The sequence below is a fragment of the Babylonia areolata genome, chromosome 20, assembly GCF_041734735.1.
Source record: "Babylonia areolata isolate BAREFJ2019XMU chromosome 20, ASM4173473v1, whole genome shotgun sequence".
NCBI classification, from domain to species: domain Eukaryota; kingdom Metazoa; phylum Mollusca; class Gastropoda; order Neogastropoda; family Buccinidae; genus Babylonia; species Babylonia areolata.
The window spans coordinates 9144723-9158419 of record NC_134895.1 but is presented as its reverse complement, the minus strand read 5'-3'; the positions used below and the strand labels follow the sequence as shown (position 1 = coordinate 9158419).

The 13697-nt window shown below is 39.6% G+C and overlaps 2 protein-coding genes across 4 annotated transcripts in view; one reads left to right on the top strand and one right to left on the bottom strand.

Annotated features, from left to right (window-relative positions):
- The window catches only part of LOC143295027 (syntaxin-7-like), a 25909-nt gene extending 18370 nt beyond the window's left edge, over positions 1 to 7539 (top strand). For all 3 annotated transcript variants that reach the window (XM_076606569.1, XM_076606571.1, XM_076606570.1), the window contains one exon: positions 290 to 7539. In XM_076606569.1, coding sequence (XP_076462684.1) covers positions 290 to 382 — 93 coding nt within the window. In that variant the 3' untranslated portion in view covers positions 383 to 7539. The remainder of the gene's footprint in view (positions 1 to 289) is intronic.
- On the bottom strand, positions 3959 to 13697 carry LOC143295029 (solute carrier family 66 member 3-like). Its single transcript, XM_076606572.1, has 6 exons — positions 13321 to 13697; positions 12927 to 13009; positions 11966 to 12038; positions 10669 to 10735; positions 9464 to 9584; positions 3959 to 8324 (listed from the first exon to the last, which is right to left on the bottom strand). Exons 1-6 carry the CDS (start codon positions 13479 to 13481, stop codon positions 8191 to 8193), a joined length of 639 nt encoding a protein of 212 aa, XP_076462687.1. The 5' UTR covers positions 13482 to 13697; the 3' UTR covers positions 3959 to 8190.

Below are 13697 nucleotides of genomic sequence, written 5' to 3'. Positions count from 1 at the left end.
TTACACAGTCCCCCAATACACAGCCACAACTACATTCATCTGCTGCAGACTTCGTGCCAATGCCAGGCCACACATCTTGCACTGCTACTTAATCAATTTGGTGGTGTTCTGTAGTGCCTGTTCAGATTAAGCACACCATCAGCTTGGGTCCATACTGACAGCAGTGATTATGCTCCTTGATTTTACAAGTTTCTGTTCTGGTTAACATACGCAGTACACCATCAACTATGCTTCTTACTGACAACAATGAATATGCTCCTTGATTTTTGAAGTTTTGTCTTGTGTGCAGCAAAAGTCACGCCGGAAGATGTGCATCATTATTGTGATCGTCCTGGTGATTGTGGGCATCTTGGCACTGATCATTTGGGGCGCCACACGCTAAGCCTCCATCACCACAGCACAGGCACCCAGCCAGCCAGACCAGTGCAGCAAACCCCTCTTCCTACAGCAGTGTGTGATGGTAGAGAAGTTCTGAGAATTCCCCAGGCACCACTGACAGTGCTTCCCTCACAAATCTGCCATTGTAGGGAATGTGAACGGAACAGTCAGTGTCTGTGAGAGCTGTTTGTTCCAGGGGATGCTGCAGACGTTCCTTCATTCGTCTTTAATCTGTTTCCTCGTCTGTTGATTTCTCCTCTGTTGATTGCCACTGATTCATTGTATTTTGTGTGTTGGATGTTTTCCTTGAATGTTCTTTCTAAACATTTGTGAGTGCGAGTGGGCATATAAATGTATACACTGACAGTTTCTGCAATTTATGTGTAGTGCATGGTGGATTGGATCAGTGTGGGGGGTTGTTTGCAAGATGTAAAGCATATAAGCATATAAGGGGCAAAAAAAACAACTGCACTGTTGCATTCTTGGGATAATAGTCAGCTCCATTGCTTCATGTCAAACATGACCTTTGGATGTTTGCTGATGATAGTGCATCACTCACAGTGTTTTCGGAATCAATGATATTAGTAAGATGTATTTCAGGATTTTGAATATTTAAGAGTCACGGAAGAGACATTTAAGTGACATAGAAGAGACATATTTGGGAGACATGAAAGAGACATATTTAATTAAGAGACATGGCACAGATATATTTAAAGTACATGAAAGACATATTTAAGAGATATGAAAGAGACATGAAAAAGACACAAAAAGGTGTGTTTTTAGATTGGGGGATTTCTCCACTTGACACCATGGTTACTAATGTAGGATTTCTGATTTACAGGGGTAGGAATCCCATAAAGTATTAGAAGTGAAGGACAAATGGATAGATATGCAGTTTCAAGGACATACACCCATACATCAAGAATGCTGTCTTTGATAAATTAGTATGTGTGTGCTGTTGTGTGCTAGTTCAAATGAGTGCATGTGTGTTTGTGTGTGTGTGTGAGAGTGTTTCCCACTGTTTGTCATCAGCAGTGTTGTTCATTTCCATGAGCCATGCCCTCTGAGTCATTTTTTATGTGCAGCAATATATTATGAGAATGACTAGTTTATGATTATTGTGTCTGTGTTTACGCTAGACATTTCCTTGGAAAGGAATCATCCTTAGTTCATCTGTTCTTGTGAAAGGTACAGAGGATAATAATGTACATTCACATGCTCAGGAATATGTGTACAAATGCAGACATCACAAATGCCATACATCACATGTTCAGAGCATGCACTCTCTCACCCAAATGACATACATGCTTGCCCATGCATTATGCAAGAGACAGCTGACAGCAGTGGATAAGGACTGGCACAGAATGTTTGTTTGTTGTCTGTGATCACATATGGTTTGTTCAACTCTGCTGTGTTCTTATCACCCCATCCCCTCCCCACGTCCAGTCCCTCACTCATTCTCCACACCCATTGTGTGAGTGTGCATGTGTGTGCTGAAAAGAATGAATGCATACATGTCCAAATCACTTTATTGTGAACAGACAAGAAACCAGTGAGAAGAAAAGAGAAAAAATGTGTTTTCATCAGTGGGATGAGTGCACTGTTGTTGAAGGAGTTTATTACAGTGCTTTGATAGATCCTTTGAGAGCGATATCTGACACACTTTGTTAGTTCGCTTTACCTTTCGAGTCTATGTGGGTACAGCTACTGTCAAGTCTCAGCAGTCGTGCGTTTCATTGTGGGATGGCTTGTATCAGTTGCTGTGGTCCCACTGTTGGGAAGCCACAGACAGCTAAGATTGAGGTTACTAAAACCTTTCTGTTGCATTGTTGTAAGCAAGCAGGAAAGTGTGCCATTGCTCAGTGTATCCTTGTTGTTGTTGTTTTTTGGAGGTGAAATAATTTGCATGAATGAAAACTTGGGAAACTTCTCTCTAACTAACAAATACAGTGAAATATAATGGGCCTGCTTGAAACATATAATGGACTGGGAATGCCTTATTCTCCAAATGAAAAGTCAGTGTTACCCCCCACCAACCCACCACCAACCCCCAAAAGTCAAACAGAAACAAAACAAAATAACCAAAAGAAACACACCAAAAAAAACAAAACAAAAATACAACCCCAAAAAGCTTTGTAAGGGGGTCCTTGTTATTCATGAAATAAGAAAAAGCCTGTGAAGCATGAAAAATTGTTGTTTGTTGTTTCATTTCATTGTTGCTGTGGAGGGACCACTTTGATCAGCAGATCTGGTGTTCCACCGTTCATGTGTCTTGTCCAGTACACTCTGGAATCTCTTTCTTCACACCTGAAAAGTATCTGCACTTTCTTCTTTTTTTTTTTTTTTTTTCATCAGAATAGGATCTGATTTTCTTCATACGTTGAAAACAGATTTGCTGGAAGTATCTGTACTTTTTTTCAGAATTGGATCTGATTTTCTGCCTTGTTGTTAGCTACATTTCTGTGATTGACAATAGATATTGTTCACAAAGTGTGTGTCATCAACCCTCCCTCATCCTAAACAATTAAATGAAGAAAAATTGGGCAATAATTGATATGGCTGATATTTCAGTGTATTTATGAAATTGGTATGCTTCCCTTTTCCAGTTGATGCCAAACATGATATGAATTTATGAACAGCATTGAAATTACACATTTTAGTAACTAAAAAAAATTAATATCCTTTGCTTTTCTTTTCCTTCTAAGGAATGGCTGCTTGTTGCTTCTGCTGGATAAGATGTTTTGTTGATATATCTGGCTGATACTTGGTAATATGAACTGAACATTCCTTTGTTTTTCACTGCTTGGATTTTTCTTCTCTCAAATGTTACGCTTTCTGCTTCCAAATAACACCCAGTGTGATACGATCTCATTCCATATGATATACACTATTCAATGATGAATTATGACTGTGACTGGACATTTCAATTGTTTGAAAACATTATGATGAAAGAGATGTATTTGAATGACAAGATGAGTGTATATTTGAATGACTAGAAGCATGTATGTGCTTGCACCATGTATGTGAGAGAGACAGAAATCTGTTTACTTGGGCAGTATTTGAGGATTATGAATGAATGAAATTAATCTCTCAAAAAGTGGGTAGATGGCTATACAGGCTTTTCCTCGGGGGGGGAAGTTGACAAACATCTGTTTCATTTCTGTTAGTTCTCAGATGTTCTTCTTTATCAGTGCTTTAGGTTAAATTTTGACTTTGAGGTAAATATATACATTTAAACCCTGGTTTCTCTGGCTGAAAAGTCTGACTGAAAAGTTAATGTTTTTCATTACATTTTGTGACATAAATATTATTATTTTAACCCTGGTTTCTTTGGTTGAAAAGTCCATGTTTCGGTTTATGTTCTGTGACGCAAACATCTACATTTAAACCCTGGTTTCTCTGACTGAAAAGTTCTCTTTTTTATTATTATTATGATTTTTGACATTAACATGTTGTTTCTTTGGCTGAAAAGTCCATTTTTTGGTGAAGTTCTGACTGTAATGTAAACATGTAAGGCGTTGTGGGGGTACATCTGGACCCTGGTTTCTTTGCCTGAAAGGTTCTCCCTTTTCTTATTATGTTCTGTGAGATAAATATATGAATTCAAACCCTGCTTTCTTTGGACAAAAAGTCCATTTTTGACTCACTTGTGTAAACAAAGTGAGTCTATGTTTTAACCCGGTGTTCGGTTGTCTGTGTGTGTGTGTGTGTGTGTGTGTGTGTCCGTGGTAAACTTTAACATTGACATTTTCTCTGCAAATACTTTGTCAGTTGACACCAAATTAGGCATAAAAATAGGAAAAATTCAGTTCTTTCCAGTCATCTTGTTTAAAACAATATTGCACCTCTGGGATGGGCACAAAAAAATAAAAAATGAAGCCTAATTATATGCAAACTGCATTTACTGTTATATTTATATTTTTTTGTATTCTCTAAACTTGGCAGTTTGATCTGATGTTCTGACCCAACAACAAGAGCAGTCATTATTATCATTTTTTGTTCAAACAGGAACTTCTTTTGCTAAGCATGGAAGTTTTATTTATTTTGCAAACGTTTTGGTGCAGATAGTAAAGAAGGGAAATTACTCTGTAATTAATGCTAGGGGAGTTAATTTGCTTTAAACTGATCTTTCTCATCTTAAACATTACATTTTGAAATTATACTCAATACATAAAAAGCTGGGATTTTTTTTAAAATTTTTTTTTTTGTGTGTATCACAAGTGAGTCTTGAAGGCCTTGCCTCTCTTGTTTGGTTATGTTCTAACTGTGATGTAAACATGTACATTTAAACCTTCGCTTCTTTGGCTGAAAAGTCAAAGTTTTATTTATGTCCTGTGACATAAGCATGTTCATTTAAACTTTTCTCTTTTTTTTTTGTGACTGATTCATTTATCATTTTGGTTACGTTTTGTTATGTAAATATGAACATTTAAACCCTGGTTTCTCAGGCAGAAAAGCCCCCCCTTTTTTTTGTTACATTCTGTGACATGAAAATGTACCTTTAAACCCAGGTTTCTCTTGCTATGGTGGGTTTTTTTGTTTGTTTGGTTGTTTTTTTTTCTTTCTCTCTCTTTTTGTTACATTCTGTGACGTAAACATGTACATTTAACCTTCGCTGGCTACCCAGAAGGGTACAAAACGCAAATATCTCAGCCAAATCTTAATATTTTTCTATGAAATTACAGAAATGCTTCCTACGCCTAAAAGGCGAACTTTTGCCAAAAATTTTTTTAAATTCATTAATTAGTTTATAAGTAATTAAAGGTGGCGTTTTAACTACACACGGATGCTTGTGTCGGTCGTGTATGACCCACGCTTTTTAAAGGAAAAAACGTGGTCACCCCTCGAAAGCTCGTGTGGGTCATCCACGACCCATACCTTTTTAATAGTGATTTCAGAAGGTTTAATTTGCAATTAGTGAAGGAAAATAAATAAGTTTTACTTTCAATAGCCTCACTTCCCCACTACTCTCCCACTACCCCCTCCCCCCCCCCATCACCCCCGCCTTCCCCCACACACACACCCCTCCCCGCCCTGTCCCTTTCGCCTGTCTTCAGCTATAACTCCCTTCCATCCCTTTCTCTAACAGCATGTACCCGTGTGACTGAATATCTTTGATTGTGCGTGTATAGGATGCTATGAGTCATCTTTGTCTCTGTCTCAATCTCTCTCTCTCTCTTGTCTCTATCTCTGAGTGCATAAGTAGGATTTGTATGTATGTGCATGTGGTGTTATGCGTTTGTGTGTGTGATCAGTTGTGTGTGCGTGTGTGTGTGTGTGAATGCGTGAGCACGTTTGTGTGTGTGATCAGTTGTGTGTGCGTGTGTGTGTGTGTGAATGCGTGAGCATGTTTCTTCTGAGTGTATGTGTTTGTGTGAGTCTGTGTGTGCATGTGCAAGCGCATGTGTGTGTAATCAGTTGTTACGATATATTTTCCTTTTCTATATTTTGTTAAGAGCTTTGGAGGAGTATACAGGTTTTTGTCTCTTTACAAAATATGGGTCGTGCATGACCCACACAAGCTTTGGAGGAATGTACAGGTTTTTGTCTCTTTAAAGGTATGGGTCATGGACGACCCACATGAGCTTCCGTGTGTAGTCAAAAGCGACAGCCAGCGAAGGTTAAACCGTTTTTTTCTGGTTATTTTTTGGTTACATTCTGACTGTGATGTAAACATATACATTTAAACCCAGGATTTTTCTGGCTGATAATGTTTTTGGTTGCATTCTGACTGTGATGTAATCATGTACATTTAAACCTGGTTTCTCAGATATTGTTTAGACCGGGTCTCGTTTAGGAGACTGAAGCCTTGTCTTCCTTCTGCTTTGTTTCTTAAGTATTATTGTCAGACTTGCAGCATAACAGGGGGCGAACTTGTGCTTGTGCTTTATTTTGCAAAGCATCCCAATAGCAAAATGTGCAGCAATCTAGTCCAAGAGTCTGATGTAAAAGTATATGTAACAATAGTTTGAAATCGAGTTCTTTGCCAAACAACAAGCGTTTTTCAAAATGCTGGAGGAGTCATCTGAGCACAAGTCTGATCGCATTTAGTCATTTAAAAGCTGCTATTTAAATCTCAGGGCTTTATGGCAGTTAAGTACAAGCCATACATAACATTGGCTGTTGTCTGCATATGAGTCTTAGTTGCTGTTTTCTTTCAAAGTGCTTCTGTTTAGCTATATTGCTGGTCATGTTGGGTAAAGACTGGCAGGTTTACTCTGCTAGTATTTCTCTTGTTCTAGAAATAGTCATGCGAGTTGTTCAGATTGTTTCTTTCCCCCCATGCTGGTTCTTTTAATGTCGGTTTACACTGTGAAAGTTCTGATGCACACATACACATTTGCGCACACATACAAGGCACGCACACATGCACACACAACTGGTTATTGTTGGAAGTGATTGGCTCTGCAGTTCTGTTTACTTCTTCAGTGGTCAGACTTCTGAGCTCCACACCCATTTCCCTCTCTCACACATACACAGGCATGCAGACATCAGCTTTGAGCACACAGTTCATAATCGGTATGAAAACAGCCACTTGACACTGACATTCTGCAACTCTGAACAGAGATATATCTGCTAAACCTTGTTTGTTTTTGGCTAAATATTATGAGTATTGTGATACAACCTGAATGAAGACGCATCCTATTTTGATGATTGTTGCCAAACCTGCATGTTTACAGTGTGTGCAAATTTGCTCCTCAATCATGAGAAATATATTGATTTTCAGTTGATATAAACTTAGCCATATATGCTTAACATTGAACTTTCAAATTTATGCTTTCCAAACAAAGCAGAACTTCATTTGTGGTTCAGCTGAGAAATCTTTGTTGACATGGGTGATGCATTGTGATTTGTCAGACTGAAACCTTGGCTGATCATTGAGTGTAGAGAGCATAAACTAGTCCTGTTCTGTAGAACTGTGTATCAAATATTGTAGAAATGTCTGCATTCAGTGCAGCGTCTGCTTTTGTAAACTTGGCTCACAAAGTGCATGTGTAAATGTAGATCATGTTAGGTTGTACACAATCTGATTTAGACACGTCACACCATGTAGTGAGTGTATGAAAATATAGAGCATGTCTTGTCATCTCTCATAAATTCAGTTTCATTACTCACAGAATAAATCATGTGTATACTGATAAATAAAAAGCTGAAATCATTGTCTGGGATTTGTGTATGTGTGTCTGCATGCAATAAAGAAAAGAATACCTGGAAGAGATGTGGATGTGTCATTCAAAAACCAAATGAGAGTTGTGACATTACTCCATGACGCATCTTGTTTCAGCAGCTCTCTCTCTCTCGCTCTCTCCCCCTCTCACATACACATACGTGCTGATATATGTGTGTGTCCCCCTCTCTCTCACACACATACAGATATGTGTCATGTACATGTGTGTCTTTGTCAGACTAATAGCAAAAGCCACGACCATCATCATCACATGATCTATTTTTAACAAGACAATTTATTTCTGTCACTGAAATTATGCATGTGTTGCATGAAAGCACCATCACATGATGAAAAAACATTTTATTCGCACAAACCAAGTTGATAAAAAAAAAAAAAGTACATTTATCAAAAAAAAAAAACTTTTAAAGGTTTTTCAATCTAACAATAAGGTATTCCCAATGCGTAGGCTAGTTTAAGCAAAAAAATCCCCTGAGTCATGATTCTACGAGCTGACATCAGCGTTCAAGGACACAACCCACACATATATACACCTGTACACACATGTGCACGTACATATTGCACAACAACAAATGTTGGTCCAATAAGCTCCATCTTTCACCTGACTGACACATGCCAACAGCACCTTATTCTTTCTTGGGTTTCTTAACGCGATAGAAGATGATGATCGTGGTCATGGCGACGTTCAGTGAGAAGCTGACAGCAAAATTAAGCAGCACTGCCATGTCCCCTGTCTGAACCAGCGTTGTGATGCTCCGTGCTGAAACACGATCAAATACAATGTGATAGTAATTTCATTCAGCACTGACTAGATACCTTTCTCAGAAACTAAGTCTGTATTTGGCAAGCGATGTCAAATCTTCTGACATCTGCTCCCTCCCATCCCCCCTAACTTCTGCTCTACCACCCAAACCCAGTTTTCTGTTCTTGTTCTTAAGAAAGTGTGGTAAAGCATATTCTGCACAATCCATGAGCTTTGACAGCTTCTTGAAAGTGAAACTGTCAAACATAAAACAAGAAACAATTACAGAAACTCTCTGTGTTTAACAACATGAGAAAACAACCAGCCATTAAGAGGAAGTTGTAAGCATGCCAACAGGAAGGTCATGGATTCTTCAAGACATTCAGCAACCTTTCACCTACAATCCCATGAAATGAGATGCACTGCTAAACCACTTTTTATTTCATAATATTTCATATTATATTTACTTTTTATTTCATTATACTTTCAACAGAACAATGATATCTCCCACTGTTTTTGTTCACTCACTGCTACTTCTCCATTCGATGTTCAAAGCTGAAGAGTCAGAGGTATCAAACACACAAACTTCACAAGTCCCAAACACATGATCAAGTCTTCACATTTTTAACCCTAGAAAAATCTGGATTATCATTTTCCTGGGCGTTTGAAAGAACTTGCAGTCCATGTCACAACTCATTTAACAAAATCAAAAAAAAGAATCTGACACAGAGATGACACAGTATCCAGAAGACTTTGTGTGTGTGTGTGCAGTCATTTCATACAACAATGAAAACAGACACTACACAAGACCACTCAGAGTGTTTTGCATGTTCACGTATTATGCAGAAATAGGGGAGTGCGTGCAATTATCTTCCTTTCTTGGACTTGGAGGAAGGATGCCCTGCTGCCTCCCTCACATGCACTAATCTTTCTTTCACAATTCTCTCTCATTATCTGGAAGACTACACATGGAGAAGAACTGTGGAAGAGACAATGAAAACAGCAGGCAAGACCTGCCATGAAACCAGCACACCCACTCAAGACCAAAATGACTGGAGAAGATCTGTTGGCCTCTTATGCTCCAGCCGGAATGATGAGGATTAAGTAAGTAAGTATGTACATAAGAAAGTATCTGGAAGATTGAACAGGACACGTACCCAGGGTGCAAAAGGTGGCCAGAGCCCAGGTGGTGGCACTGACGGTGCCAGCATCCTTGGTGGACACCATGGACAGGATCTGCAGGAGCTTGCTGCTCATGGACACGGGGGCCACCACACTCTGCCACATGGTGCCACTCTATCAGCATCTCTTCTTCTTTTTTTCAAAGCTTGTTTTATTTATTCAAAAGTATACTAAGCAGGTATGGTAAGCAATCATATACTAAGCAGGTATGATATACGAAACAGGTATGATATACTAAGCAGGTATGGTAAGCAATCATACACTAAGCCGGTAAGATATACTAAGCAGGTATGGTAAGCAATCAAAATAGTATGGTAAGCAATCACATACTAAACAGGTATGGTAAGCAATCATACTGCCTGATTTTGGATACTTTTTTTTCTTTCATGCATGACCATTTTTTCCCTGCAGCCCATGAATGCCAAAGAATAAACAGATCTTGAAAAAAGTCGTTTACATTTTGGTTCGACTTTTTGTGAACAGGGTGAGGGCTGATGGGATCAGAGACGTTAAAAATGTGCAGCTATATCGCTTACTGTTAACTTGCCTCCTGTCCTTTGAGCATGTGTGTGTGTGTGTGTGTGCGCGCGCGTGCGTGCATGTATGTGTGCGTGTGTGTATATGTTGATGAGATTGTATGTGTACCTACTGTTATAACTACACTTAGTGTGTGTGTGTGTGTGTGTGCATGGATATGTGCGTGTGCATGCATGTGTGTGTGTGTATGTGTCTCTGAGTGTCTGTGTGTGTGTGAATGGCCACTTAAGTCTACCACTGAGAGTCTTTCTTTCTGTGATGATTTCCTTGTCGTTCCGTAACTGTGAGGTTGCTTGTTTTCCCCTGCTCTCCAAGATTCACTGTCATCCATCATGATGGAGTCCAATGGGTCTCAGAGAGTAGTGTATGGTAGGGTTGTACATGTAGAGATAGGTTTGGAAAAGGAGGGCTGAGCACAAGAGGTGTGTGTGAATGTTTTGTGTGTGTGAGAGAGAGAGAGAGAGAGAGAGAGAGAGAGTGTGTGTGTGTCCGTGTGTGTGTGAGCGTGTGTGTGTGTGTGTGTGTGTGTGTGTGTGTGTGTGTGTGTGTGTGTGTGTGTGTGTGTGTGTAAGGGTGTGTGTGTCTATTGGGGAGTGGATGAAGGTGGGGAGGCAGCGTCATTCCAGATCCAAAAAATGCTTACAATGCACGCAGTCAACACCAGATCAGGAACCAGCCGGAAAGCAAGTGCGTAACACACCACAGCATATCTGTCAACCTAGTCAAGGGAATGTCTACAGCGCATAACACACAACATATCTGTCAACCTTGTCAAGGGAATGTCTACAGTGTGTGACACACCACAGCATATCTGTCAACACAGTCAAGGGAATGTCTACAGTGTGTGACACACCACAGCATATCTATCAACACAGTCAAGGGAATGTCTACAGTGTGTTACACACCACAGCATATCTGTCAACCTAGTCAAGGGAATGTCTACAGTGTGTGACACACCACAGCATATCTGGCAACACAGTCAATGGAATGTCTACAGTGTGTGATACACCACAGCATATCTGTCAACACAGTCAAGGGAATGTCTACGGTGTGTGACACACCACAGCATATCTGTCAACCTAGTCAAGGGAATGTCTACAGTGTGTGACACACCACAGCATATCTGGCAACACAGTCAATGGAATGTCTACAGTGTGTGATACACCACAGCATATCTGTCAACCTAGTCAAGGGAATGTCTACAGTGTGTGACACACCACAGCATATCTGGCAACACAGTCAATGGAATGTCTACAGTGTGTGACACACCACAGCATATCTGTCAACACAGTCAAGGGAATGTCTACGGTGTGTGACACACCACAGCCTATCTGTCAACCTAGTCAAGGGAATGTCTACAGTGTGTGACACACCACAGCATATCTGGCAACACAGTCAATGGAATGTCTACAGTAACACACCACAGCATATCTGTCAACCTAGTCAAGGGAATGTCTACAGTGTGTGACACACCACAGCATATCTGCCAACCTACTCAAGGGAATGTCTACGGCACATAACACACGACATATCTGTCAACCTTGTCAAGGGAATGTCTGCAGTTCATAACACACCACAGCATATCTAGTAGCTTAGTCAAGGGAATGTCTACATCGTGTAACACAACACAGCTTATCTGTCAACCTAGTCAAGGGAATGTCAACAGTACGTAGCACACAACAGCATATCTGTCAACCTTGACAAGGGAATGACTACAGTTTCAAACAAATGGTGCACCCTTCTTTGTTAGGGCTGATCCCCACGTATACAAAACCACCAGCATAGGATTAAACACAAGGGCACGAGAAACTTCATTTGTATAAAACAATAGCTTTTAATTTTCTGGATGGATATTATTTATATATATATATATATATATATATATATATATATTGTATATATTGTGTATGGCATTGGTGTTACCTATTTACAAAGGATACAGACTAAATAACGGTATAGTTTTTGTAGTTAAGCTTCCTCTGGAATGAAGAACAACTGTAAGTAGAACCAGGTCTGTAACAGAGAGCAATTCATGTCATCTCTCTCTCTCTCTCTCTCTCTCTCCCTCTCTCTCTCTCTCTCTCTTTTATATGCGTACATGTTTGTGTGTCTCTTAGAACAACGGCAGATGTGTAAGTCGGCCAAAGTGCTAATATCTTCACCGTTGGAAAATAAAGATTCATTCATTCATTCATTCATTCTTTCATTCTCCCAGCCACTCTCTCATTGTATGGCCCTCCAGTCACCAGCTTAATGTGACATTCCACTATTTAAACAGAAATTATTACAGCCAAGCATGCAAAAGTAAACAGAAAACAAATCTGTATTCCCAATGCATTTCCACTTAAAACAGTCTATGTATCTCATAATAATCCTGTCCTGCCCTGTCCCACCCCCTCCCCACACACATAAGTATAATAAAATATAGCTATTTTATGAATTGTTTTTTGGTTTTTTTTTTTCAAGAATCACGCACTTAATTGTCCGAATATTACATACAAACAAACAAAAGAAGACCACAATCTGAAATATATGATTTTTCTTCCACAGCTGATGCATGACAGCCCTGAGAAAGAATAATAATGATATATATCATTTAAAACATACACAGGAAATGGAATGACACATACACAGAATAGCACAATCACTGTACTGTTGCTTCTCACTCAAATTTCTGTGCCTGTATCTATACATGTACGAGAAAGTGCACATGTATACTATAGTATAAATCTGTGCATGCCTGGAAATACAATGAGAGATTTTATGGGTGTTAGCTGATATGACAGTACCTTTGTGTACATGCTTATTTAGGCACTTGATGTTATTTTGCATTGTGCAACTTCTTAAAATGTATATGGTACTATCAGACCCAATTATTTTGAAGTTAAAGACCACACTTACCTTGAGGAACAAGAAAAGCATATTCCAGATATGTGGGCAGAGGGTAACTCATGGCATAGTGATATGTCAGCATTGTACTGTACCTGAAACCATGTGAACAAAATACTGTGATACCATGCAAGATAACTGCTGGAAACTGTCATTATACTATTGAATGGGTTTTCAGCTGCATGGTTATTTCAACTCGTTCGGGCGTTACTGTTCTGGATCTACTCATTCTGAAACATGAAATCATCTACTTTTCTGCTTCGACCAGCTTCGACCAACTAAGTGGGCGGGGAAGGAGGACCAACTGATAAGAGACCCCAACATAATTAGATTTCATTGCACAAGTCACTCTGTATCACAGTGTGTGAACTCGCGTCCACTTCAGTCTAGTAGAAGTTATACTTACGACCAAAGCTCCAAGAGAACACTGTTCAAGCTAAGCCCTTTGCTGCTTCCTTGCTTCACAACTGCGGAAATCTGAGGAACTTTTAGTACTAAACATGCCAGAATCACGGTGGCACTTAGTACATTGCACAAAATCAACATGTTGTCTGTAGCAGACGCCATTGCCGACACCAAAACTGAAAGTGGTTTTGGCCAGCAAAGCGGTGTACCAGTTTTTAACTGGTGTGCTGGTTATTCTTCTGCCTAATCTTTTTTTCCCTTCCAGTTGTGGTGTGCGGGTCATGCGGTATCTCACAAATGAGACTCAAAGACTTAACATTTTAGTTTAGACACAGTTGTCTGACAACGAAACAAACCAAGTACACAAGATTCGCCGGA

Excerpts from the sequence above, each read along its gene's own strand:
- LOC143295029 (XM_076606572.1), bottom strand. The coding sequence starts at position 13,481 with ATGGCGTCTGCTACAGACAACATGTTGATTTTGTGCAATGTACTAAGT. Across the intron at positions 13,010-13,320 it reads GTTCTCTTGGAGCTTTGGTC|GTACAGTACAATGCTGACAT; the intron begins GTAAGTATAACT and ends ACATGGTTTCAG. Across the intron at positions 8,325-9,463 it reads GGCCACCTTTTGCACCCTGG|CACGGAGCATCACAACGCTG; the intron begins GTACGTGTCCTG and ends ATCGTGTTTCAG.